Here is a 25,515-nt window from a genome sequence, read left to right on the forward strand (position 1 = left end):
ATAAAATACCTTGAAAGGAGAAATGTTATGCTAGAATAGCCAAATTTCCTAGGCAAATTTAAGCAGCGATAAAATTAATTTTGAACGGTAGATGAGACCTTTTGGCCCCCTGAAGAAGCTAACAGACTGTATTGACACTGATAACTGCACAACAACCAACATGTTGAATGAAGGTCTTCATCCCATTTGTAAGCAGCGGTAAAGATCGTGTCATGCAGCTGGTAATAGCCATTATCTATTTCGTCATGTATTTTAAGCTGGAAGAGGACGCAGCCTCTCACTGACTCTTGCTAGCAGTGACAGCAGTTAACCAAATCTCTTCAGGAAAGAGAAAACGTGTGAAGTTTAAGCATCTATCAGGCTCACCTGAAGCGCCTGGGAGATGGCTTTCTACACACAGTTTTGCTTAGCTCTTCATATACAAGTTTTTTTTAATTATTATTTTTCCGGGGCAGAGAAATAAGAAGGCGCCGGGCAGGGCGGGCGCCGCCAGCCCGCTCCCGTGAGGGGAGGCCGCGCCCCGCCCTAACGGTCGGCGCGGGGGCCGCCCAGCCCGCGCGGCGCTAACGGCCGCCGCCGGCGCGAGCCGTCGCGCGGTGTCCGCGCGGCAGCGGCGGCCCCGTTGCCGCCACGGGCGCCTCGCAGCGCCCCGGAGCCCCCGCCCGGCCCGGCCCGGCCCGGCCCGGCCCGGCCCGCGGGGGACGCAGTTACGCAGCGGCCCGGCCCGGGCCTGCACAGCTGCCCAGCGGCGGCCGTTTTAAAGACGCGCGGATGGGAAAGGGAAAAAAGGGAGGGGGGGGAGTCGAAATGGCGCCTTTCCTCCGCCGCCCCGCCCGCCTCGCCGGCGGCAGCTCCCGGCCGTGCCCCCCCCCGCGCGGCGGGGCCGGCGCGCCTCGCAGCGTGCCGCGGCGGCGTGCGGGGCCGCGGCCGCAGAGGAGGCTGCGTGGGGTGCCGCCCCACGGCGGGCGCCCGCGGGGGCTCTGCCCGCTCACGGCTGCCGCGGAAAGACTTCGCCCTGAAGCCGCGCAGGTGCCGTCCCTCCTGCTCCATCCTCCGCCCGGGCTGGCGGGACACCGCGGCGCGGGGTCAGCCCGTCCCGCCCCCGCGGAGCCCTCCGGGGCGCGGGACAGCCCGTCCCTGACGGGGATCGGGCCGCGGGGCCGCCCCCCCCGCCCAGCTCCGCGTTACGCAGTGTCCCGGCCGGGCGCTGCCCACCCGCGGCCGCGGCGTCCAGCGCGGCCCCGCGCCTCGCCTGCCCCGGCCGGGACGGCGGGCCGCCCCCCTGCCCCGGGGGGGCCGCGCCCCCCAGGCGGAGCCGCCCGCCCGCCCGCCGTGGACGCAGGCGGGGAGAGGTTTGTGCCCGGCGCCCCGGCCCGCCCTCCGCGCACCCTCCTGCCCCGCCCTCGCAGGCGGCTGAGGGGCACTTTCGAAAATTATTTTCTTTCCACACCCAGCTCGCTGCTGACATCATTTCTCCGGGAGGGCGGGAGGCAGCCGGCGCCAGAGCCTCGCAGCCCGCGCGCAGCGCTGCCCGCCGCGCCCCGCCGCCCCGCCGCCCCCGGCCCCGCCGCCGGCCCGGCCCGGCCCCGCCGCGCTCCGTGAGTAGCCGCTCTCGGGGGGCTGCGGGAGCCGGGGGGGCTGCTCGGAGGCGAGGCGGCGCCTCTGCCAGCGGGGGGCGGCGGGAACCGCCAAACGCCGAAACCACGCGGGGATTTTGTTTACTACGAACAAACCCTGCTTCGCCGCCGGGGCTGCCGCTTGTCCCGCACGGGCTCAGCGCGGGCGCCGTCCCGGGGGCGGCCGGGGCTGCGAGGCGGCCCCGCGGCGGCGGCTGCGGCCCCCGGCGCCCCCCCCCCCCCCCCCGCCGGGGCCGGGCCGGGCCGGCCGCTCCCGCCCAGCTGCCCCCGCTGTCAGAAAGTTTTCGGTCTCCACGGAATAGCTTTTTTTCTCTTTCTTTCTTTCTTTTTTTTTTACGTGATTTCAGTGGGCTTTGCGTACGCCGCAATAACTTTTGGTTGTTTTTGGCAACTGGACGCCCCCTAGTGGAAGGAGAATACATTTCTCTGTAATTCGGTGCCCTTTTTGGTTTATGCAGTTTTCACCGGTGTTAAACGTTTTCCCGCTTGAATCGGGCTGCGGTTTTGCAAAGCCATTCCGCCTATCTTGAGCGGCACTGTGCTTTTTCCGGAGCTAATGTCTCACTTATACCTGGGAGGTTTTCTGGCGAATAAAAGCCTGGCAGCTTTTCAGCAGCGTGTGTTGCTTACGCTATTGAGAGGGTTTTAGATGTCAGCTCCTTGTTTGGACGTCTCTAGGGAGAATGTGGCAGAGCTGCCCTTTCCTTGGCTTGCTCCCTACTCGCAGCATGCTGCCAGCAAGAAATCTGCAGTTTGGCCTCTCCGTTAATTTCTTGGCAGAAATACTTTGTTGACATAGTGCAGGGATGTCTTTTGGTCAACACCTGTGGATGTTTTGGAAAGGGTCAGTCATTGCTGCAGTGGAGCATCTTCTGACCCAGTACAAGGGAGTGAAGAAACCCACAGAACAGCTGTAAAATAAGCACTAGATTTTCCTAAAGAGTTCTGCAGGAGCTTTAGAAATAAACAGCTGTGGTTGGCTAGTCTCCATGAAAAATAAAAAAGTAGCACTTTCTCTTTGCTTGCTTTGAGACTCTATCTATACAGTGCTGGTATGTTAGCTGTTTAAAATAAGCCCTCTTGTCTACCTGAGCAGACTTTTCTGTCAAGTAAAATACTCTGTCATGAATGTTCTGTGCGGACCTGCTTTCCAACTTTGATTTTGAAGATTTGGCTGCCCAGGTAGGGTAGGGTTGCTCAAGAAAGGAACTCTAAGGCTGGACTGAAGCAGCAGGTGGGCAGGCAGCAATCCACATGAACAGTGTGGCAGTGGGCATGAGTTTCAGCAAGGTAAGAATCGAGTTGCAGTTTACTGGAGAGTGCAGCTGCTTTTTAGCAAGAGCGTGTGTGACAAAGCAGATGCCATGCTCAGGAATGCAACTTGGGTATAGGTGTTTACCACCAGTGGTAAAATCAAAGTGGGACTAGAAACAAAGGTATATGAAAAACTTGTAAGTTCTCCAGAAGCTGGTGCAAGGTTACTTAGAGTAAGGTGTAAAGACTTGACCTGTCACCACCAAAGACATTGGAACAATGAACCCTTGCTGTCTTCTGCATCCCTTTGTGAATCTGCAGAACACAGTTGGGGAATGGACCTTTGGGACACCTGAAGGAGAATTCATCCTCTGTGCTGAGCAAGATGTGCACAGATTTTACCATATCAGCTGCATGCCAGGCTGGACTTGTCTTGAAGAAACCAGGAATTAGTCTGCTAAATGGATAACCGTGAACATTAACTCAAGGCGGAATACAGGAATGCCGTGAATATTTTCACAAGATGATCAGTTTCTTGTTGACAAGCTCATAGCATATAGGAAGGAAATCAGTCTGTTGATATAATTTAAAACAAAAAATGACCTTATATCAGTAGACAAGAGGCTACTGGTGTTGTATTCTTTATTTGTGGTCTTTGGAAAGACTTTTGTTGTAAGTATCTAAAGAGCGTTGATTATGCTGCAGATCTGCCAGTGAGGAAGACAGTATATTTTATTTGCTTACACAGAACAAAGGTGTTTAAAACATTGCTGATAAAGGAAGTTGTTCAGCAGACAGAGCAGGTCGAGACTGAAGGCCACTGAAAAGCCATGCGGTTAAACAAGACTTCTGTCTCAATTCTCAGGTGCCTCGGTTACTGTTTCGGGTCAGCACTGCTTAACAGAAGTTAACATCTCTACCTTCATCTTATACTCGTTCTCCGTTAATGCACTTTTTACCCACTTGATTGATTAGCATCTGTTGCTTTGCAGTTGCCTCGTATCTCTTACTACCATTTTCATGCTTTCTGCTTTGTTGTCTTGTATGTCTCAAGGTTATTTTTCATCTCAGGTTGAAGTTCTTACAGTGATTAGGAGAATGTTGGACTGATGAGTTCCGTATGTATATTTAGAAGACCAAGACCTTCCTCCACTTCTGCTGAGCTTATTAGTTGTAGCCTGTCTCCTTTAATGCAGTTTCCATATCCATTTGAAAAATGAGATGGCAGCACAAGGAGACACTTCCTTTTTCACCTTGGTAATTTGTGCATATTTTGGTTTTCTACTTGCGCTTTATGTTCTATTTTGTATCTTGAATGTCACGTAAGACATGACCACCCCACCCCACCCCCCAAATCAGTACAAAAATGTATTTAATTAAGGAGATAAGTAGGTCTCTGGGGACAAGAGCTACAGAATATGTACTTTCCAGGTCCTAGTGCCACATTCCTGTTGGAAGAAGACCCAACAGAATAGGGTGCTGTTATATAGGAAATAATAAGAAAGGGATTTATTCTAACATGTACCAAACATTTTATGTATAAAAGCCATGCAAGCCAAATTTGAAAGAAGAAGAATGTACAGCTTTTATTGAAAGCACTCTGGTCTCAGCAGGAAAGTAGGGGAAACATAAGCCACAGCACCAAGGAATTCCATTCATGGAGCTGTTTGACATTTGTTTGTGTTGTTTGTTTTTTGCATGCTCAAAGCAAACTGGTGATCTTTGTGGTGGGATCTCAGTTGTCACTCTTATTGTTGAAAACTTTAATATTCTAGAGAGAAGATAATTTTGTAAAACAAATCTCACTATGTCAGTTAATGCTTATGACTTCTTCAAAAAGATAAGCATCTCGATCTTTAGAAAATAGATCTTACTGGGTGGGATTCAACGGAAAGACTGATGGCCTGAATTCATCCATCAAAGGAATTATTATTTCTTCAATGAGTGGAGCAAATGTAATTATGCTTCTTTATTCTGCCTATGAAGTTTCATGGGCTGGCTTAATGATGATGTGTGCATGCCAGGTGAAGCCTCATAATTTGGGTGTGACCTTAAAATACAACCCTCTGGCAGCATAGATATGTTCACAGGAGCCTGTAGGTGGAGCAGAAAGTGGACTGACTCAAGCACCCCTTAGAGATGGCTATAGGATATATATATTTATGGCTTACTTCTCTCGTAGACACTGTGCTGTGTCTGGAAGTGCAGAGGCCCCGGACAGCAAAGGTAGGCAGTATGAACGTTCCCCTCAAGTGTCTCACGCAAGTGTTTAGTGTCCTGAAAGAAATGAAATCTGTGCCCATCTTCCAGACAGAAAATGACCTTCCAAAGTCCCCAGACAGCCACATCAGGATACATGTACTGATGATGACTTCTGCAGTCAGTTCACAGTCTCACCGGGTTTCTAAGGTTGCCAATTCTCAATGCGCAGAAACAACAAACCAGCAACTTAATTCACACGCAGAAACAAACTGAAGTCTAGAGACTCCAAGAAGAAACTCATGTAGAGCTGAAGAGAGCCAGTCAAGCCTGCCTCTTTGTCACATGCCAGCATGCTTGCAGTGCCTTCACCTGTAGCACGGCTGTAGAAAACACACCAGCGAGGCCTGTTGGAGAGTACCCAGCAGAACCGGGCTCTGTTTGTTAGCAATAAGATGTGACTCGCAGTGAACCAAGCGCTATTAGCACAGCCAGTCTGATCAGGGTGAAACCGTGGGATAGAACACAGTTGATGCAGGTACTAGCAGGAGGTGACGGGGCTCTGTTTACACATAGCAGCCAGAGCTAAGAAGGGCAATGCAACTAGTGTGCCCAACTGTACAATGAAAGGGAGTTAAAAGAAAGAGGGGTAGCATATTAGAAATCCTTCTGAATGATAAAGTCCACATGGTAACCTCTAAGTCTCACTCTTAATTGCACCAATTACAAATCAGAATGTAAAAATGACTTTATGAAGGTAGCTTATTTAACTGAGTGTTAAATCATATGCTACGGTACTGCTGTGAAACAAAACAGTAGTAGTGGTGGAAGAGTTTGCTCTTTTCATTTTATAGCCAACTGTTCTACAGTCAGTAGAGATGTATTTTCACACTCTTGATAGATGGTGTTTATTTCTCAATACAGACCTAGTCTGTTCATAATCAATCAATACAAGCAGTTTTGAACATTTTACAACAGTGAACATAATACATTTAATTGCTAGCAGTTTCCATAGAGCATCTGCCAAAGTTAAAACAATATCAGCTTTCATTTCTACTGAATTAAATGCATTGCTTTCAATCTGGAAAGACAGACCTTTTCTGCCTTTGTTTGTTGGTTAATTAGGTGGAACAACATAAATCACTCTAGCCGTTCTGTTGTATCTGGAATAATCATTTGAATAAACAGCAGTCCGTACCCAGTAGAGCTCAGTTTTTGAGATACACTCGTAGAACTATATTAATGTATAGAATTAATGCTGTAGGTGTGTTTTTTGCTTTTCATTGGCTCAGTCTGGGGACACATTTAAACTGTCTACTTGATGCAAAGGTCTAGTGTTATACTTGGTCTGTTCCTCCCTGCACTAACGAGGTATTGAACGGCAACAACCCCAGCACCAAAATGTGACCACACGGTGATTGAGCAAGGGTGAGGTCAGGCCACACCTCAGTTCAGTTATTTGCTTCACAAGCAGGTTCCCAAGAGGCTTCTCATAGCTTGAATAGCTTATTAGTACACCCCCATGTCATTGTCCCAGCTTCATTAAACGGCTGTCTAATTCCTTGGGTCACAGAGCCAGCCATATCCCACTATGCCAGCAGGCTGCAAAGAGCTGTACAGTGCTTAACCAGTGCTGTGGAGTGCTGGGAGGAATGGTGGCCTGAGATCACCTGCAGAAAAAGGGGAAGGCTTGCCCTGCTTGCCCTTTGTAGCTTTACCACACACCTGAGAAACAAATCCTCCCTTAAAGCTGACTGTGTGTCATCTGTCCCATGATCACTTCTTCTGTTACTCCACTGTAGAGATCAAAACTCAGCTTTGCTCACAGCATTACCTGAAGCCTGTGAAAGATAGGAAAGCATTCAGCAGACTCCCAAGGACATGTGGATTCTGCAAAGAAAATCTTGCAAAACATATGGATACCTAAAACAAATTGTAGGAATAACCTTTGCAGGAGTAAAGAACTGGAACGACCTCGTGGGTCATCAGGTCTACTCCTATGTTAGCACAACCACTGTATCAGATAATCCATTTTTGGATTGGTAGGTCTTTTCCTTCCGCTGTGCTGATTGTAAGGCTGTTCCAGAACCTGATAACTCTGAAAGCTAGGGACCTTCTTCTAATTTCCTAAACATACTCACAATTGATTTGTAGCCATTTATTCTGGTCTTTAGGTTAAACAGTTCTTTCTCCTTCTGTGTGTTTACCCTGATCTGTAAACAACAAGTATATCCCCAGTCCGTCTTCATTTTTGGATATGAGCAAGCCAGAACGAGAAGTACTTGTTGCGTTTAGCGTAGCAAAACAAGCTTTTCGTTCTTTTAGACCAGCTTGGTTGTTAAGAGTGTTTTAATGTATACTACAGTTCTGTTTATAGTGAAATGGTGTCTGCTGTACAACTTAAGCCAAACTGGCTGAACGGAAAGGATGTATTAAATACCTGAAATGAGGTGTGTTTCTTTCAGTTTCTAAGCATACAATTAAGCTCTATCCATACATACACTTCAAGTTACAAGTGTTTTGTAAAATGTTTTGCAGATGACTCTGTGAAAGTTAAGAGAATATATTCATGTTTTGTGAGAAACGCTGTACAGGCTGTTTCTTCTTACTGCTGGTTTTTCTCAAACAGTATGTGCCTTCTGAGAACTAATGTCTTGAACTGATTGCTTCCATGGAGTATCTTCCATTAAAGGCAGTCTCTGTTAGCATTTTTCCAAAGGCACATGACTCCCTTTTTTAGCATAAGCTGAAGGTGGATGAGCAGGTCCTGGAGTCCTCAAGCAACAACCATGATGAGAGCTAGAGATGAAGGTCAAGGAACCATTTCAGGTGCTATTCAGAAATGGGTCAGCCATCTAGCTTGCACCAGTGTGGGTTCTGTTAGGATTTAGAAGCAGACATAGAACAGGTCATAATTATCTGGAATAAGAGTGCACCAAAAGACGTCTCTAAGGAAGGAGAATTTATGAAAAATTTACTTCAGAGGGAGATGCTGGTTTGTGCTTTTAAAAGAGGACAAAGTCTTTCTGCTGAACACGCAAAAGCCTCTAAAGAGAGCTGGTTTTGAAAAGATGAAGGCTCAAGGAGTATGACTATGCTAATGTGCATGTAGCATCACTTACCTGTTCATGTAGGTAACTATTACCTACTGACTTTTCATCACAGCACATGGTGGCTGTTATACTTCTGAGTTTTTACTGGAGTATTTAAATACATCTGTCTTGAATCTTTTAAGCTCAAGACTATTTTTTAGGATTTTCAGGTAAGACCTCACTAGCCCCTTTTCTCCTTAAGTGCCACTTCCCCACCCAAGGCAGGGCATTGTCTTGGTGTTTTCCCATAGGCCTAACCTGTTTTCTTTTTCTCGCTCTATCCACAAAGGCTTAATGGCAGAGTGACTTCCCTCTGCACTGCATGAAGTAAGGCCATAGTGAAAGGAGTGGTAGGGCAAGTCTAAACCTAGTCTGAACTTGTTCAGAAATAAATGACGGACAGAGTTACAGAGGTGGCAGTAATGCTGGATCCCTAGTTTCCCAAGCACCACCAAAACTTCCATAAAAGCAATTATAAGAAGGTAGGACCATAAGCTTCTTCAGGCCTCCGTACTCAAAAGCTGGAAGTTAGCTGTTTTTGCTGTCTTTTGTGTGGTTTTAAATGGAATTGTATGGCATTCCAGGGTTTTACTTTCCCAAACTTTGGAGTACCAGCTTATTAGCACTGTTCTAACGAGGAGGACAGGATGAGCATGGAGCTGAGAAACTCCAGGGAAAAACTGCCAGGCATCAGCATCACTGTAGACACTATTCTGTGTTTGCTAGCTAAATAGGGTTTCTGAATGTGAGCTGAGATTTTGGTTTTGTGAAATAGATTCACAGAGAGCTGAAGAGTGCTTCAGTATCCCCTCACATGGAAGTGAATTAGGCCAAGAACATGGGGGTTATTCACTGTAGATTTACTGTTCTTCAGGCAGTCCCATACACTACCAATAGGAGGAGCAAACATCCAACCCCCATTATAACAAAAGGCTTTATTGAGCTCTAGGTATGTATTTATAGTTATCTTCACGTACACAAAAAGCAGACCTCAGGGCTCTGATTGCAAGGCAAGATTTCCTGAAAGAAAGTGGACAAAAACTAGATCATACCATATCTTGCTAGTTTATATCCAAACCCCTGTGTTTCACTGTCAAAATATAACAAGCTAACTGCTTTAATTGTACTAGAGACTGCTGTGTCCTAACACAGTGTGTTGCAAGAGCACCATAAAAATCTAGATCTGGCAGAATGATCTTATTTCCATTTTCTGCCATTGAGCCAAAAAAGCATAAAAGTTGGAGTCCAAATAAAGCTGTAGAAAAAGTTGTGAATTAATTTTTTCTGGAGTTTTTTTTTTTTAATTTTTTGCCCGCATACAGTGCTTGTATGTAGAGAGCATTGTTTCATTTCCTTCTTATTTCCTTGTTTTGTGATGAAGGATTTTGAAAAGTAGCTGGAAGTGTAAGTGAGAAGCTGTCTTCCTTCCGCATAAAAAACACACAGAAAGTAAAAAAAGCTACAGGCTTGAGTATGTTCTCAACACACTGGGAGCCTACCGCTGCTCGTAAGCAGAAAGAACTGATGGTGTCCCTTGCTTCTAAGGGCTGACGGTACGCTTAGCCCTCTTGATCCAAGTCTAGCATCAAGCTGAGGGCCTGAAATTGTGTTTCTTGAAGAGTATACATTGGACTGCATACGTACCTTCATAACAGAAAAAATGGGAGCCCATCTGCTGCATAGATTGCTACTTTTATTTTGAACTTCTCTTCTAAGTTCCCATTCAGTACCATAGATATCTAGCCAGAACCAGCCAGCACTTCCTACAGGTTTGTTAGCTGGCTAAAGAGAGGTACTGGTTCTGTATTGATTGTTAGCCCTCTAGTACCTGAGCACAAAAACAAATCCGAGTTTGAATCTACCTCTGACCATGAAGACTAGATCTGCCAGTGCCCTTAGAGACCTTCAGGCACTTTGAGACCAAAGGGTCCTTCAAGTCAGTTCTGCTGTTTTACTACATAACTGGAAAAAGTACAGATTCCTGACAGCACTGCCCAGAGCACTACCACAGAACCAGACAGTTCCGATATGTCAGGGAGGAAGGCTATATGGACATGACATACGAATTTTCAGTGCATGGACTTAGAGGACTTAACATTAAAAAAAGCATTTAGAATCTGTCAAGGCTTAAACAGTTCACTTTTGCCCAGTTTTACAATATTATTAAATTCACCGAGAACAGAGAATGAGTGAGCACAAATACAGAGACTGCCATGTTTGTTGATAGATCTGTATTGTTAACTGCCAAATCATGCACATTACAAGATATTAGTAAAAGAGAAAACTCATTTTCTATGATGTAGCTTGTGTACTTGCAAACTCTAACGGTAGCAGCTCAGTTCACGCACCAGAGAACTATTAATATGCTTTTCAGGGATGACTGGCAGCAAAGTCTTTAGATGCAGTTAATAAATCTACATGCAAAGCTAGTTTCAAAATTAGCTCTCCTGTTCTATGCAGTGTTTAAAGGCTAAGCTGATTCCTTAAATTAAGGCTCCCAAGTCATCACATAAAATAATACTAGTGTGCTTTAGTTGTTTTTTTCTTTCTTTTTCAATTTGCAGTGACAATGCAGGTAAAAAGAAGAAGGAAAGGAAAAAAAAGACACAAGAATGTGTTTATCCTTTCCACACTTCTCCCTGCATGGTAGGAGGAGTCTCCTGTAGCTGACTTGGAAAGGATCCAAATGTTTCATAGCTTAAAGAGCTGTGGAAAATGCCCCCACACCAACCTAGGGGGCATGCAGAAACGCTGAGGACGGAGGGGCCCCTCTGTCATGCCAGCCTTGGAGCTCAGTCATGTGCTAGTTGCCCGGGTTAACTCCACAGCAACAAACACAACAGACAGATGATCCAATTGAAATTACTCAAAGGAAGGATTAATACACAGATACCACAGACTGTGAGTTAAGGCCAGAGCAACATAAATGCAGTCATGGGCACTAGCGTTTTGCAAGCCATTAAAGGTTGAAAATAGAAGTGTAACTGGCATTAGAAGAATTAACCTGAATCAAATGATATGAACGGTGTGAAGTGCTCTAGGCATCTCAGTGAGGTTTTGATTCAGTATCACTTAATGAAAGAACAGCTGGCAAGGTGCAACTAAAATTGATATATCCGGTTGACAAGAAGATAACTTGAATGGTGGAGGGGGAGGAAAGATCTAGTGTAGTCTCCTGCATAACACGGAAACAATAACTGCCAAAAGTGCTAGTCAGCAGATAATCAAGCACAAAAAACATACTACAACACCCAGTTTTATATGCCAGTCAGCTTAAGAGAATATTGAAAAGCATAGAAAGAAAGCATGAGAGTTTGGGTATTATCTGCCTCATTTTAAGGAGTGTCACTCAGTAAATTATATCTTGTAATGTTGGTATTCCCAGTTGTTAAATTAACTTGGAAAGAAGGAATAATGAAACTTCAGTGAGTTGTTTCAACTGGTATAATTATTCTGTTGGTGTTAAATTTCCTGAATTTCTTGTCCGTTATGTTGTTTGATATTTAGGCGTTAGAGGATTGTTGAAATCCTCAAAGCTTTTGCTAGTTTGGGAAAAACCCAGCTCTCTGAACTTATTTCACTTTTGTTTCCATTTCTGAGACTCATTCAAGAAGAAAAACAGAACCTTTCATATCTGATAAAAGAAAAAAAAAGTTTAACAGTATCACTCTGTTCCTTATAAACCAGGGAATTTTATGCAAGTTTAGGGACAGTGATACAGGCAAAACATGAGCTGACCGCTGAGTTCTCTGTGCTATGTCATAAGACACCATGAGATGTGGCACAAGAACTCTGAGTAAAGTGAAGTGGTTATCATGTAAATACAAGCATCTTATGATGTATCACAAGATGACAGACCTCACATGCCACCAGTATACAAGCTTTTTCTTCCAACTTCAGATGTGTAGTCTTAATTATAGCACTGAAGGGCTGAGGAATTGATAGTTAAAAAGGCTTGCTTTGATTCAGTTTTGCACGCATGATCTCAAGGAAGTTCAGCTGAATCAAATCCTTACTGGTGACCCACAGACCTGCTGTTCTAGCTGCAATGAAAAATCTTGTGCAGAAAGCTGCAGGTATGCCAACTTGTTTAGCAGGATCCTCTCCCCCTTCTTTTGGGTGTGTCTTTACAGCACCCTTGGGGTGGGTGACTAGCTGCCTGCACACCGACAGCCACAGGCCTTGGTGTGTGCAAAGCAGGAGCTGTTTTGCTCTGTTCTCACTGTGTTTCTAGGACTATATGCCAGGATTGTCTGTGTTGAGATTGCTTACATACATGGACCCAGATGAAGCTGATAAAAAGAATGGACTTGATCTTAGGAACTGAGGGCAAGACACAAGGTGGTAGGATAAACTCTAGGCTTCTCAGTGCAAGTGAGCACAGGATGAACATACTGTACTGTGTACATGCATCTTTGGTTGCAAGAAGTAAGTATGTACAAACATGAGAAACAGCCTGACAGTGGAATTTAACCCCTTAGGAATAAATGAAAGCATGGGTTGTGGAGATCACATCTGGACTGGAAAGTAGCGATAAACCTGCTAGGAACGGTCAAAGATGGAGTTTTCCTTTTTGCTTGCTTGCTGTACTAAACAGCAGAAAGAATGCTTAACAGGCACTTTTTTTTTTTTTTTTTGATACTGCTGGACATTAAAAAGGATTTTATGTTACAGATAAACCAAAGCTGGCTTATTTATTTATTTTTGGGAAAGAGGAAAGGTGTGTACTGTATATTACAGTATAATGTATCAGTACAAGTTTGGCATAGAGAGACAAGCCATTTCTGCAATGTGTTTTCTTATTACAATACAAAAATGTTGGGAACCCTGTACTGGATACTTGCCTTTTCTGTAGTTCCCTGATTTGTTATACTGTTTTATCGTGTAAAAAGAGACTTACCTCTCTGCATGTCTTGGAAGATAATGGCAGAGGTTCTTCTTAGCCACATCTTCTAAAGCACATTGGGCTTTAATAACAAAAGTGCAAATTAATACTGCCAATAGGCTCCATTACTGAAACGATTAGAGATAAGTGAAAGTGAATGCTGCACTTATCCTACCTATACAAAATAAGGTACCAGTAGAGTATTACCCCCAAACAGCTTGCTTGTACTATTTGGAAAAATGTTTGTTAATATAGCTGGCCTTCTGTTTTCGATATGTTTTAGGTAAGCGTCCCACAACTTACAGCATTTGTAGGAAACCTTATTACCACCGCATATGTGGATGTGTTCAGTAGGATACTAATAGCTTATTCTGTGTGAATTCAGTGGTAATAGGCACTTTTACCTCAGTTGTATCTTTGCAGTTCTGTCTTACAACATACTTTGTAAAGTAGTATTAAATTATTAATTAATTATTAAATGCTGAGGCTTGCAATTGAAGAATTCATATTGAGCTCCAGTGTCATTCTTTCTTCAAACCAAATTTTTTTTTTTAATGCGATACGGTGATGAAATAAGTAAAATTCATTAGTGATGTTCTTTTCTCTCTGAGCTTTGTTGGAGGTTGGTACAGGGAGGTTCCTGAAATAGCTGTAGACTCACCGGGAAACGAGCATGGAAGGGTCTTCAGGAGGTCACTAGTCCTGCGTCCTGCTCAAGCAGGGAGTTAGTTCAGGGCCTTGATTCAGTGAAGTTTTGAAAATGTCCAAGAATGGAGATTCCACATCCTCTTGGCCCCAGTCCAATGCTTAATTACGCTCATTAGGTATAATGAAAACATTTTTCACAACTAGAATATTCCTTGTTGTAACTTGCGACTGTTGCCCCTTCTCATCATGCACTTCTGAGAAGAGTGGCTCTATTGTCTCTATAAAACACAGCTCTAGCATGCCATATACATTGTGGGGGGGCATATATAAACTATTAAAAGAATTCAAACTACTTTGGGGAAAGATGGCAGTATCTGTTGTATCATCGCAGTCTCCATCCATGCCTAATGACAGTGTACTTAAAAAAAAAAAAAAAAAAAAAAAAAAAAAGTGAACACCTTGACTTGAGTGTGTAGTGCATATTGCTTCAAATGATAGAACATAAAATATGACTTTGCCTAGGAAGCTTTTTTGATCAATATACGTATACTTACCTATAATGAAGAGACTAAAACCCGAGAGCTCAGCAATCCTTGTAATGTTTTCATACCAGCATAGATGAGCACTGATAGGTAGGGCAGTGGTTCCAAACCTGCAATACAGCACATGAAATAAACATTAACAATCTCTTATCACATCACATATTCATACTTAAGTTTTATTTGAAAAGTCTGATCATTTCTATGCATCTTTTAGGACAGTCATTTGTAGATTCTTGTTTATTTGCAACAGTATACGTTATTAGAGTGCCAAATTTATCTGATTTGAAAATATGTTTTCTGTTCTTATTAGGAAACACTGCTAAGCAATATTTTCTTTTGGCTACATAAATGAAATGTGAGAGGTAGAATTTTAATTTAATTTCTGGGTGTTCTGTAGAGCAGAATTAATTCAGCCAGGTGAGCAGCAGTGCTAGCTTACTTGTTCTTGCAGGTACTCTCCATTTTGAAAGAGCAAAAGCAGACATTGATTACACTGCCAAATGGCATGCTCTTGGTTTGGCAAGCTTGGACAGGGAGTGAAGCTGCTGCTAAAAGAACTGCAAACAATTGTGAACTTGAAGAGAACTCTTGAGGAGCAGTTAATGAATGACAAAACAAAGAGGACTACAGCTAGTATGCAAAATAGGATGCTGCAAAAGTGTTTGGTTAGTAATAAATAATTAACATATTAAGAATTCTGGATGTTAATGCAAACATTGTTCTCAGAAATTCTCCATGTGAAAACATAACCATGTCCTTTCCCTGCTCATAGAGAGGAAGGGAGCTGCCTGTTGCTGGAAAATACGTGCAGGTAGGCTGCCCACGGAGGAACTGGGAAGGAAGAGCAGCTTGCTCAAGGGCTAAATAAATTTTTAAATCCTAGCACTGTCTGGAGTAAATGAGGACTGTTTGCTAACAGCCCTTCAAAGAGATGAAGTCCTTTCTGCCATTAGACGGATGCAGATTCTGTAGGAGCTTTTGCGTTGTTGCTGGCCATGCCTTAGGGAGGGGAGCTGCTTTCTGCTTCCTGTGCCCAGATTCTATGGAGTTTAGCTGGGAGACTCTTCCCCTCCTTACTCCTTGCGCTGGCTGTGATGAACAAGAGACTCCTTGGTCTCCAAGGGGAGAGAAAGTTGCTAGGAATGACTGAAGTCCGCAGATCTTTTTCTGCTCCTCTGGGGTCCCAGCCACGCTCAGGAATGATGGATTGGACAGCAAGATGTTGTTGTCTTTTCCTGGTGTTGATTACTTGAAATTGGGCTGTGCCTCATTTTCCCCAGTGCATTCAGTACGAGTATGTGTGGAAGTGCCATAGCACTGTGTGCAGGGCAGCGCTGGGAGCTCGTGAAAGCGGCTATTGCCTGCAAGTCAGGGGAAGTATCTAAAACTGTCTATTCCTAAGGTTCGGCAGTGGAGAGGCATCAAACTTTTCCTAGTGTCCTTTACTGTGAAGGAAGGTTTAGTACCAATACCACCTGCAACTGATTTACCTATATTTTACTTTCTCATAGCCTTAAATCATTTCTCTTGAAATAAAGACTCATAAACTGAGACTGTAGAACATTAACTGTATTAAGACCTCAATCATTTTTCTCACAACAAAACAAGAAACTTTCATCTAATCTTGATTTTATTTGGGTAAAACATACAGTGTCTTCTCCTCATCACCTGTACATGTTTATCCGTTCTGTCTGAAGCACTTCTGTTTAAGCTCGATGGCAGTAAAACAAAAACATTCACTTGACTGAAGATTAAATGGAATTTTTTGGGCTGGCAAATCTTGATTTTGCAAGATTGGTTTCAATTAGGTCACATTTTATTGTCTGTCTTACTCTATGATGCCTCATGTAATAAGATGAAATCGTATTGTTAGCCTTAAAATAATACTGAGTACAATTTGATTCTCTCTCCTTATATGGCAAATGACTGTTGCATTATTGTCTGCTTAAGATAACCATCTCTGCAACAAATGAAACTCAGAAAAAACCTAACCACTAGACAAGAGAGTACTGTGTGAAGATTGGTACATTTTACAGTGAAAATATCTTCATGTGGCATTAAACAAAACCACAAAGTATCTTCTTTTCCTTCTGCCTTCCTTTCATTCAAGAAAGGCTCAACAGACAGCCATGAATGACATTTATAGAAACAGAAGTGGCTGCAAGGTTCTGAAGATCTTGAGTCATATGGCAGTATCAACCCTTTGGAGGAAACTACCACTTCTGTTGTTTGTTGTGGCTAAAAAGACAGAGTTTAACAGGGAGAAATTCGGAAGGAATAAACACTGAGTAGATGCTTTCCTTTTTTTTCAGGGTTTGGACTTACCTTTCCAATACAATCACTCCAAATAAATACAGAAAAAGGTTTTTCAGATTAATTTTTATTTTCTCTAAAGCACTTTAATGTTGTTTGGCTTTGTCCTTGCTATGATGCTCTACTGCAGTGAAATGCTATACTCCAGTGTAGGCATAAAGGATTAGTCTGGAACTTCTCGTCTCTATTCAGTATGTTTATATGCTGTCTGTTATCTTTTTGTTAAAGTTTTGCAGAGTAGTTGTATTTTGGAATGATGAGAATGCCAATGGAACCACTATTCTCTTGCAAAATGCTGTCAAAGTAATCCTTTTATTTAGTTGAATTCTCCATCCTCATTACTTAACGGTAGGTGTAGTTCATCAGTCTAGCAAACAGCAGTAGGGGAGAGAAGGTTAGAAATGAAAAAAATCATGGAAGTCTTCAAAAAATATAGCCACCTCTTCTCCCAGATACTTGCTGTTACATTAAATGACCATTTGACATAAGAGCAAATTTTTAAAGTTAAGGAAGTGGAGAAATCATTACTGTACTGATGATGGATAACACACAGATAATACTACAGAATGGTACATATTTAATGCAAAGAAAATATCAGTCCTTATAGAATATAGCATACATTAATTAGCAAGCATTTCTATACAAGAAAAAGATGATGATAATGGATATACCAAGCAATTGCACTTACCAATATATTATTAATAGTAGTTTCCCTAAAGTGCTTGTTATCTGCCCATAGATTTTCTGGGGATTCCAATTCAAACCCTAATTAAGTATGTGAGCGTGCATCCAGCAACTTCCTCTGTTAGAGTTTTTTCGTACGAGACATGAAATGATATTAGGTGGGCTAGATAAGGCAAGAAGATAATAGCTGGACTGGAAGGAGTATTAAGTGACTGAAAATAACTAACTGGAGTGTTATGCAACTAACCAGTTTATTCAACCCTAATTGTCAGAGCAACACATTGAAGAAAACAACAGCCTTAAGTTATTTAGTAAAGGTTAAGACTCGTAACTTTTGAGCTATGCTTTCTTTAAGGACAGACTATATGAAACCTAAGGTACGTTGTAGCCATTCCTAAATCTAGGAGGTAGCTCTTGTTATACGTAGTTTTATTCTACCAGCATCCTTTGAAATCTGCATTTTTTCCTACTTTGAATGCATGGTTGAAACAAGACCTTCCCAAAGCCAGCAGAAGTTCTAGCGTTACATGCAAATGAGGTTGTGATGTGAAAAGTACTTCTCTAAATGTCAGCGGGGAAGTATGTTTGATATCCTTGCTGGAGGAGCTCACAGAGAGAAACTTCTCTGTGTGTAACACTGCAGTGAGTAACGCTGCAGCCGTCCAACTGGCATATTACGAAGTGCACCTCTTGGCTTCACTTTTAAGTTGAGATTCATTTTAACACCTATGATAGTAGCTACTTATCATACATTAAAAAAAAAAGCTGTTATGCTGATGTGTAGTCTGACTCAAGTGTGATCTTTTTATCTCTGGAAAAAGAATGAGTGCTCTGAAGTCAAACTACATCCAACAATACTAATTCTAACAAGCACCTCGCTCTGAAATAAGCTCAGGATGACCTTGGTACCTCATAGCCACACCAAGACAGCATCTTTACAGGTTGATCAGGTAACAGGTTTTAAAGACTGATCATATATGCTCTTATTTTTAACAGATTTGTCTCAGACTAAAGCCTCCTCACATCAAGGATGCTGATCCTTCTGGCTTTCATTATTGTGTTTCATATAACCTCAGCAGCGCTGCTGTTCATCTCAACTATTGACAATGTAAGTTTGATTTCTCCTGTTTGTTCCTAGAACACCCAGATCAGAAGCACAGATCAGAAGCTTTACACAATTTTTTCTTACTGAGTTTCAGATTATTTTCTGGATGTATTTTGAACCTTAGAAAACTTACCCGTTTATTATCAGAACAAAAGCATTATATTTGGAGTATGTAACGTATAAGAAAAAAAAATTACCTAGTTCTAAAGTCCTAAAGTCTTTGTATAACACTTAAAATGATGCAATTAAAAATACAGCTGGCAACTTTGCTTCAAGCCAACCTAAAATAGACCAACCAGCTTACACAGCCTATATTGTATCACTTTCTCTACTCCTAATACCTTTATCAGATCTTCCGTTTCCTGTAAGGCCATGCAAAACTGAGCTGTTCCAAGCTGTATATAAAAGCATTATTTGTACTCTTAGTTGTGCTTATAATTTGATGCCTCTAGTTATACTTCTCTAGTTGTCTTAAACTTGCTTATTGAAAGCATTTAACACTGTTAGGCACACTAGTCTGCTTATACCTTTTCGTTTTAAAAAAATCAAAAAAAAAAAAAACTACCCGGAACATTCATGTTGCTCCTTTAACTGGATGAGACAATACCAGTAAATACCACACTTGCATATGGCATCATGGAAGAGCCAACATTATGCAGCTAATCTTCCTTCCTGTGAGATTCCTTCCTGCAGGTAAATGTGTTTACAAATACTACCATGCTTGGAGGATGAAGCTATGGCTTCAGCTAGATCTGATGGAAAGGGGGAAAAATCTATTGCCCTTCTGTGTCACATGCATGAAGTCAAATAGCTCATGATTTATGCGTAGTGATAATTTCAGCCAAAGTATGCTTTCCTTAGAAGTGGCTGTCCAAGATGCCTAATTAAATTATGAAAGGGAGACGAAGAATTTAACTATTTCCGTTTACTTGAAGCAACTTTACCACAAATTTTTAGAATCATGTTGCTTTTCAAATTACCTCTTCTTTTATGACCAGGAAGAACTTATCTTCCAATATTTCTGTCTAGCTCTTCATATCTTTCCCTTTCCAAAACTGCCTGCTATCCTGATACTGATATTCTTAACTGCTCATTAGAGTCTTTCTTTCTCTAAGACGTTCAGTGTGTGCTCAGGCTTTTAGGATTAAAAAAAAAATCTATACTGGAAGTACTTTACCATATTCAGTGAAGCTAGTTCAAACCCCATAGTCTTTTCCAAGACTGTGCTTTAAGTGAAATGATATATTACCCAAAGCTTTTTATCGCAAAATTGTATGGACTCAGATGTTATCTTTCAGTCAGCTGGTTGATTTGTTGCATTGAAGTAGGTCATTAATTGACCACTACAAACAGGTTGTCTTGTCTTAACCTGTTCCTTTTGAATATTTAGAGAGCTAGGACAGTGGAAGAGCAAATTATTCTAAATTCAGATCTTCCACACACACAAGTAAAATTGTAGAAATACAAAACCAAGCCCTCTGTGTCATTAGTTACTTTTAAACACTTACAGACTTAAACTTGTAACCACCTTCTGTTGGATTTTATGGTCTTCAGGGGTTTTACGAATATCATGCTGAAAGAATCACATAGCACACAAAGTTGAAAAATAATATATTGAACTTGGGAGTGCAAAATCCAAATGAATGGCTTAGTTCATCCTGGAAAATAAGGATTTTTCTTAGGCATGATACTCCAGTGTTATTATGACACATACTCCTAATGTCATAATAAATTACAATTTTTATTGCTGTACTGTTTGAAAAGCTGCACAATAATCTGTGAGGTTTCTTGAGTATCTTTTCCAGTAGCAGATGCTACCAGAAGTCATATTTAAAAGTTGTATTTTTCCAGCTCCAGTTAGAACAAAGGCCTGGGTAGCTATTGTAACTGCAGTGGATTTCCTGAGGAAATACCACTTGTGTGGACTGCTTGCAGCACTTGCAGGGCTGATACCATAAAAATCTGTTCAGTCACTCTAGTACTATTTTATGTTAAATGTTAAAACATCAAAATAGCAGTATCACAGTGGGATATTAATGAGTCAATAGCCACTTCCAGTCTGATGCCATAGTGTACATCCTGCATTTGCACACTTGAAAGTACAGCTATGTTATACAAAGCTGAGATGGATTCATTTAATGTCCGGAACTAGAAAATTTATGCTCAAGGCTTCTGTTTCACAGATGTATTACCCTGCTATTTCCCAGAAGTTAAAAAACGCTATGCCTTTAAGAGTTGCATCTCCCAAACAGGGTCTGGATGTTGTTGCTAAGGACAGTACTCTGGAATCAGCAACAGAACAAAGCAGATCTTGTATGGGTACCTTGCATATTGAGTTATCACTGAACATGCAAAATTGCTGCCCAGACAGTGGAAAATCCCTCGTTGCTTTGGGTTAAGAGTACTGCCTGTTCTCTTTTTTACTTCACATAGGTCTAAAATGAAAATACTCTTTATTTCAAAACATCTAATAAATAAATATACAAAGTTCAAGCTTTTATGAGTTGCCTTGCTTTAATTTACTTATACCTGAACAGATACCAACTGATGCAGCATTCATATTCTTGGTCAGTAAATGAGTCAACTGCAAATTTACCAGGAAACATTTAGAAAGGCCTCTGTTCCTGTCCCTCTGCCTGTTAGTTCCCAAATCCTGTCTCAAGCAGTGACAATAGAAACTTGGTCAGTTCTGCACTGGGAATACAAACTGTTTTCTGATTCCTGAGGCCTCCAGTTTCCCACCCATCCCAAAATATGGGAGAGTAACCTGTTTGTTTTGCTCTTTTCCTTGACGTCTAGCCTGTAAAAATTCCTTTTAAGTCCATTACATCTGAAGTCTAGTTTGAAAAGTTAAGTAGCAAAAATGAACAGAAGTTAGTCCCAGTTGATATAGCTAACCAGCAGGGTTTTTTTTTTTTTTTCCCCCCTATAAGATTCCTTTACTTCTGTTTTGCAGGCCTGGTGGGTAGGAGATAATTTTTCTACAGATGTCTGGAGAATTTGTGTCACCAATACCACCACCTGTACAGCTATTACTGATCAATTCAATGGTGAGTGTCTGCCGGCATAGGTTTCGTAGTTCCTTCAGAAGGAAATACTGTGAATTCGCTATGAAATTTTTGCAGGGGCAGTGGCATACTTGTTCAAAAAAAACTATATGCTTTAATTAACTCTCAAATCTTCTAAAACCTTTAATACTGACTTTTCATTTCGGACAAGCATACTGTTCCAACAGTTTCTGTAAGAGGAAAACAGAACACTCAAGTGCCCTTGAAAGCATAGTAGAAGAGAATAAAACAAACAACTAGCAACAGGAGTTTTAGAGAACTCTTAAAAATTTAACCAGGTAAAAAGAGTGAAGTCATTTGCAGGTGGCTCTGAAGTGACAGAATATGACTGTCAGAATTTAGCTTTCAAAGATGAACCTAAAAACGTGTACAGGAATGGGAGGGGAGGAAAGGAGGTCACAGGTTGCCCAGAGAGGTAGTGGAGTCTCCTTCCCTGGAGATATTCAAACCCCGTCTGGACGTGATCCTGGGCAATATGCTCTAGAGGCCCCTGCTTGAGCAGGGAGGTTGGACTAGATGATCTCCAGAGGTCCCTTCCAACCTAAACGATTCTGTGAACACCATCTAAAATTTTAACAAAGAGAACACAACATATAGCACAGTCTAATCTGTCCTGCCTTAGCAAAATAAATACACTAGACTGATACATTTATCATACTCTTTCAGTCTTGGTATATATGTTAAAGGAGTAGATGATTTGAAGTGCCAGGTACCTACAAAGTAACTATTGTCTAAGCATTGAGTTGGTTTAGGACATATCTATACTGCAATTAGTAAGAAAGATGATCACATTTCACACAGACATATCAAAGCTAACATGAATTTAACCTAGACTTGAGCTGGGTTTGATGTCTGTATTGCTATGTGTTCCCTGAAATTAGGTACATTAACTAGGTAGATGAAAAGCAGCTCAGGTATTTCTGTTTGCTGTTCACAGACCTGCTGACTGCAGCGTAGCTATCCCAAAGGGGAAGAGCTACAAAGAGCATATTTAAGTAGCTTATCTTGTCCATATCGTTGCAGCAAAGTTGTGCAAAACAGCTTCATGTAGTTAAAAAACGTATTGGTTATTAAAACTGTGTTGGTTATTTTAGCTCCGGGTTACAGTGAGGTAATTGACAGGAGAAAAACTGAACGTAAATGTTTTATGCCGAGTTTGGCAATCAGTCATGTCCAGTTACATCTTATTGGGTAGAGCTGTCCCCAAGTCATGTGAAAGGCATGACCCTGCATTTGTAAGCCCTTTTAGACACCTGGCAGTTTCACTAGGCTTTTAGTACATAGATCGAAGCAGGGGATGTTTAAAAGTCCTTAAACCATTGGCTGTACTAATACCAAGAAAGCAGGAAAGATCTATCCTAGGCAATGCATACACACCTGTTTGCAGTATCTGATGAACTTACAGAGCTTAGGCTGCTCTGCCCCTCTACTCCTTGCAGGAATAGGTGAAACGAGGAATTGCATTTTTAATCAAGGCTGCTTTTATTTTCACAGATTATCAATCAATTCAGGCTGTTCAGGCCACCATGGTCCTGTCTACTATTTTCTGTTGTGTGGCATTTCTGGTTTTCATTCTTCAACTCTTCCGCCTAAAACAAGGAGAAAGATTTGTGTTAACTTCTATTATCCAGCTCCTGTCATGTGAGTGATTTTTTTTGACACTTGTCACTTCAGTGATGTTTACATTAAAGTAGGAAAGGGAAGGGGGAAAAAGTTTCAAGAAGAACCAGCTGCATGAGAAATTGGTAGGGCTCTGGAAGTGATAGCTTGTCCCACAGACTTCTTTAAAATTGAACTGTTCCATTCTGTACTAAAGCAGTCACAACATGGATAACTGCTCAGAAGTAAAGTCATTTAAACCTTGAAGGGAAAGAATCTTAGATTCTAAACTTCTTGAACAGCTTTGTGATTGCCACAGGCAGGTACTTCCATAATTTTTATTAGTCCTTAAAACTATCCAGATGCTTAGAATTATTTTGTTTTGATTGCTAATAACATGAACGCACAACAGCACTTGCCATTTAATCCCTGCCCAAGAAACTGAAAAGCATGTCCTGAACTACTCCCAGTTTAGACTGAATATGGAAAACGATTGTCTACAAAAAAGGATATTGGTGCAAGTGGCAGCAGCTGACAGAAGAGACAGTGAATAGTTGTTATGCATATTTAAGTTATTTTAAGATGCTAAGCTTCACTACTTTCTTTCTTCTCCAGGTCTGTGTGTTATGATTGCAGCTTCCATTTATACAGATAGGCACGAAGAACTGCACAAGAGAAATGAATATAACATTGAAGTTTCTCAAGGCCAGTATGGCTATTCCTTCATCTTAGCTTGGATTGCATTTGCCTTTACTCTGATCAGCGGTGTTATGTACCTAGTATTAAGGAAGCGGAAATAAAACATCAGCAGCTAGTTGTTTCTGTCACTACAGTACAAAACCAAATTCCAGTAACCATTTTGTATATAATCATTTACATGGTTTTGTAGTAAAGCTATTGTTTCTCTAAAAACGTACTGTGTTCTTGATATGAAACAGAGTACAAAGTATTGTAGGTCTAATGGAATGCTTGGCATCTACAGGTCAAGGGTCTAAGCAATACAAAGCCAAGTTGTTGGTCTTTACATATTTCATCATCAAATGTTTTTCCCTTAACTAGACATTAACTGTTTATTCCTAGCCTCTAGTAGATTCCAAATAAAGACTGTGGTTATTAATTTGAAGCAATATGCTAACCATATTCCCAGCCCAGATCGATCCCTCTGGGATGGGATAAATATAGGAGGTAAAAAACGAAGCCCCGATCACAATGTAAAAACAATTATAAAAGCCCAAATCAGCACTCAGCGCGTGCGTTTTAGCAGGGGACTACCATTCTGCTATTTATAATGTGCAGTAAGTGCCATCAAGCTTTTATTAAAACCACTTGCTTTGCAAAAGTAAACAATTCCTTTTTGTACTCTGGTAGATGATTCTCTTCTTTCACATTTAATTTAAGCATACAGAGCCTTTGGGAGGAGAAGTTACCAGCAAATTCACTGCACAATATGGGACCAGAATAGCCTGAGCGGTTAGAGATACCCCATATACTCCCTTTATCCCTTCATTTTTGCATTGTTCATAGTCTTTCTGAAAAAAAAAATTAGTTACCTTACCTACACCTGCAAATTTCTAAGCAAATCAGAGATCCAGCAATACCAAATTTAGGTTTTTTATGGCCAAATAACTCAACATATTTACTACACCAGGATTTTGATATATAGTCACTATATGTAACGCATCATTTACAAAAGCTTTCCTTGAGTGTATCCATTAGGGAATCACCTTTAAAAATTTAATTCTAAACTCCTTTGTGAATTTTACTTGAACCAAACACTCCTCCTAAGTAAATCAGGGTGTAATTACTATGTTTATGATTTCCATGATAGTTTTGCAGAATAAAATGACTTGTTGACTTTTATTTTTAAATAATTTTGTGAGATAAATCTGTACGGTAACACTCAGCAGACTTAAAAGCTCAGCAATGTAATACTGGCTTTGGGTGATGGTGATTTAGGAGTTCGGACCAGTGTGGAGAATGAATGAAGTGGCTTCTTCTGGTTAGTCACAGCTTTGATGTTTAAATAGAGACTTGACTTTGTAAAAGCACTAAGCATATATTTATTTCAGTACATTCACTACAGTTGGACCCATATTACAGGCAATAAAAAAGTAAATAGGTTTTGAATGAGCTTTTACACAATGTAAAACAAATATATTATTATAAAATAGTGTAGTTCTATCAAAATTGATACTACAGCACATACATCAGCTGATGTTTTGACCCATTCATCTTCAGCTAATTCATCCTTGATTTCTTACCAAGTGGAAGTTCAGGCAGCTAACTGTATGGGAACTGTTTGCAACATAAATAATAGGTCATATTGTTCATTTGTATTCCCTGAACATCCTAACACCCTGTGGCATGTTAGACCTGTCCTTTGCAAGCAAATAAAGCCCAGCAAGAATGATAAGTAATTATGCAAGTAAACAGGACAACAAATTAAAAAGGAAAAAAATCAGCCCAAGCAAAATGCTTTTTCACCAGTC

At 41.6% G+C, this 25,515-nt stretch overlaps 1 protein-coding gene across 6 annotated transcripts; it reads left to right on the top strand.

The window, feature by feature from the left end:
* The first annotated feature begins 895 nt into the window (after positions 1-895).
* EMP2 (epithelial membrane protein 2) lies at positions 896-24,897 on the top strand. Of its 6 annotated transcripts, none has more exons than XM_068908409.1 (5): positions 896-1,029; positions 18,251-18,362; positions 21,316-21,409; positions 22,922-23,068; positions 23,642-24,897. In XM_068908409.1, the coding sequence occupies exons 2-5, from the start codon at positions 18,285-18,287 to the stop codon at positions 23,824-23,826; spliced, it is 504 nt and encodes a 167-aa protein (XP_068764510.1). In that variant the 5' UTR covers positions 896-1,029; positions 18,251-18,284; the 3' UTR covers positions 23,827-24,897. The 6 variants fall into 6 exon arrangements, with proteins under 6 accessions (XP_068764510.1, XP_068764514.1, XP_068764509.1 ...); XM_068908413.1 differs by lacking the exon at positions 896-1,029 and adding an exon at positions 1,301-1,352; XM_068908408.1 differs by lacking the exon at positions 896-1,029 and adding an exon at positions 1,522-1,598.
* Positions 24,898-25,515: the final 618 nt, after the last annotated feature.

The sequence above is a fragment of the Struthio camelus genome, chromosome 15, assembly GCF_040807025.1.
Source record: "Struthio camelus isolate bStrCam1 chromosome 15, bStrCam1.hap1, whole genome shotgun sequence".
In the NCBI taxonomy this organism is placed as follows: Eukaryota; Metazoa; Chordata; class Aves; order Struthioniformes; family Struthionidae; genus Struthio; species Struthio camelus.